This window comes from Gekko japonicus, unplaced genomic scaffold (assembly GCF_001447785.1).
Source record: "Gekko japonicus isolate JY-2015 unplaced genomic scaffold, Gekko_japonicus_V1.1 scaffold13498, whole genome shotgun sequence".
Lineage (NCBI taxonomy): Eukaryota > Metazoa > Chordata > Lepidosauria > Squamata > Gekkonidae > Gekko > Gekko japonicus.
In genome coordinates, this window is record NW_015177666.1 from 1 (window position 1) to 1,812 (window position 1,812).

The window sequence follows — 1,812 nt, forward strand, 5'->3', positions numbered from 1 at the left end:
AGTAACAAAGTATGACTAATTTAATATAGTCGCCTAAATAATGCCCCTTCCTGATGCCACCTTGGAACGTATAGCCCTACATGGTCAGGGGCCTGCCTACTTGAGGGACCGCCTCTCCCCATATGTGCCCCAGAGAGCACTGCGGTCAGGGTCGCAACATCGCCTGACCCTCCCTGGTCCGAAAGAAGCCAGGCTGAATGTCACCAGAACCAGGGCTTTCTCAGTGGCAGCCCCAACCTGGTGGAATGAGCTCCCGGAAAACATCAGGGCCCTGTAGGACCTTTTACAGTTCTGAAGGGCCTGTAAAACGGAGCTCTTCCGCCAGGCTTTCGATTAGGGGCTGCCACTGATGAGTGCGCCTGGAACATCGTTTGGTCTGAAATTTTAGAACATCCTCAGCCTGAGATTCTGCTGGATGCTACCCCTATCGTCGGATGGGATTCGGATTACCACCATTTCTGTTGGGTTAATTGCAATTGGTGTTGTTTTAACTGGTATGGCATTTATTGTTTTAACTTGGTTGTTTATGCCATTTTAATGTTGTTAGCCGCCTTGAGCCAGATATCTGGAAAGGCGGGATATAAATATAAACAATAAATAATAAATACAATAAGTATATTCTTTGCAGCGAGGGCAAATAATGAAACTGCAGAGTAGACAAGGGTTAGGCAAGATGGACCAGCGGTCTGACTCGGCAAAAGACAGCTTTATGTGCTCGCCTTAGGATGCTTGATGCAAAGGGAAGGGACCAGCTGAAAAGAGGATAACCCCAATTTTATATCTGCCGCCCGAGTTTGAAATCACATGCTCTCTTTCCTCCAACCAGCTCTTCCTCCTAGAGGAGATGAGGGAACGGAAATTTGATGGCTATGCCCGGATCATCCAGAAAGCCTGGCGTCGACACATCGCCATCCGGAAATACGAACAGATGCGAGAAGAAGGTGAGGACTGATCATGCCTTGTTTGTTTTAAATGTTGATTTGGGGGGGGGGTGCTCGCTGAGTGTGGTGCCCAGGGTCTAATTCCATACTTGGGATATCCCCCGCTGGCCCACCGGTCATGTCTCAAACCGGACGCTTCTCCCCCTTACTCTGTGCAGCGTCCCACATCCTGTACAACTTCAAAGAACGGCGGAGGAACAGCATCAATCGTAACTTTGTCGGCGATTATCTGGGAATGGAGGACAAACCCGAGTTGCGTCAGTTCCTGACCAAAAGAGAGAGGATTGATTTTGCTGACTCAGTCACGAAATACGACAGGAGGTTTAAGGTAACTTGGGATCCATTTGGTTTCGAAAGTAAAGAGTTATCTAACAGGGCAGGGATGCTTCCGGGGATCACTGTAGGGATACCTCCAAAATTCTCATCCAGATCTCTCTCTGGTTTACTTTGGAGCAGGGGTCATTTGGGGGGGGGGACGCGGGGGGACGCCATCCCCCCCGGGTGAGGTGTGGGAGGGCGGGGCCTGGAGCTCCCTGCTGGTGCCCGCTGGAGGTCGCCGCCGGCTGTGGGGAGGACACACTTCCGGTGATGTCAGGGGGTGTGGCATATGCTAATGAGTTATGCTAATGAGTCCCCCTAGCTCTTTTACTACGAAATGACCCCTGGGCAGATCATGCACAGAAAAGCTGCACAGAAAACAGAAATTCAGAGGCTTTTCGCAACCTGCAGATATGAGATAGAAAATGTTTTGTTCTCTGAATTTTTGCCATCCATGAAGTTGTTGGCAGCCCAGGAGCCCTGCTGGAAAGAAGAGGGGGAATTAGATTAAGAGGGGGAATGAATTAACTCCATTCACAACTCTACGGTGCAA

General features: G+C 49.9%; 1 protein-coding gene across 1 annotated transcript; it reads left to right on the forward strand.

Moving 5' to 3' along the window:
- Window positions 1–826: 826 nt before the first annotated feature.
- Window positions 827–1,269, forward strand: LOC107124906 (unconventional myosin-If-like; the record flags this gene model as incomplete). The annotated part of the gene is made up of 2 exons (XM_015428403.1): window positions 827–941; window positions 1,100–1,269. Coding segments are annotated over 2 exons (285 nt in total), but the record flags the coding sequence as incomplete, so codon positions are not given.
- Window positions 1,270–1,812: the final 543 nt, after the last annotated feature.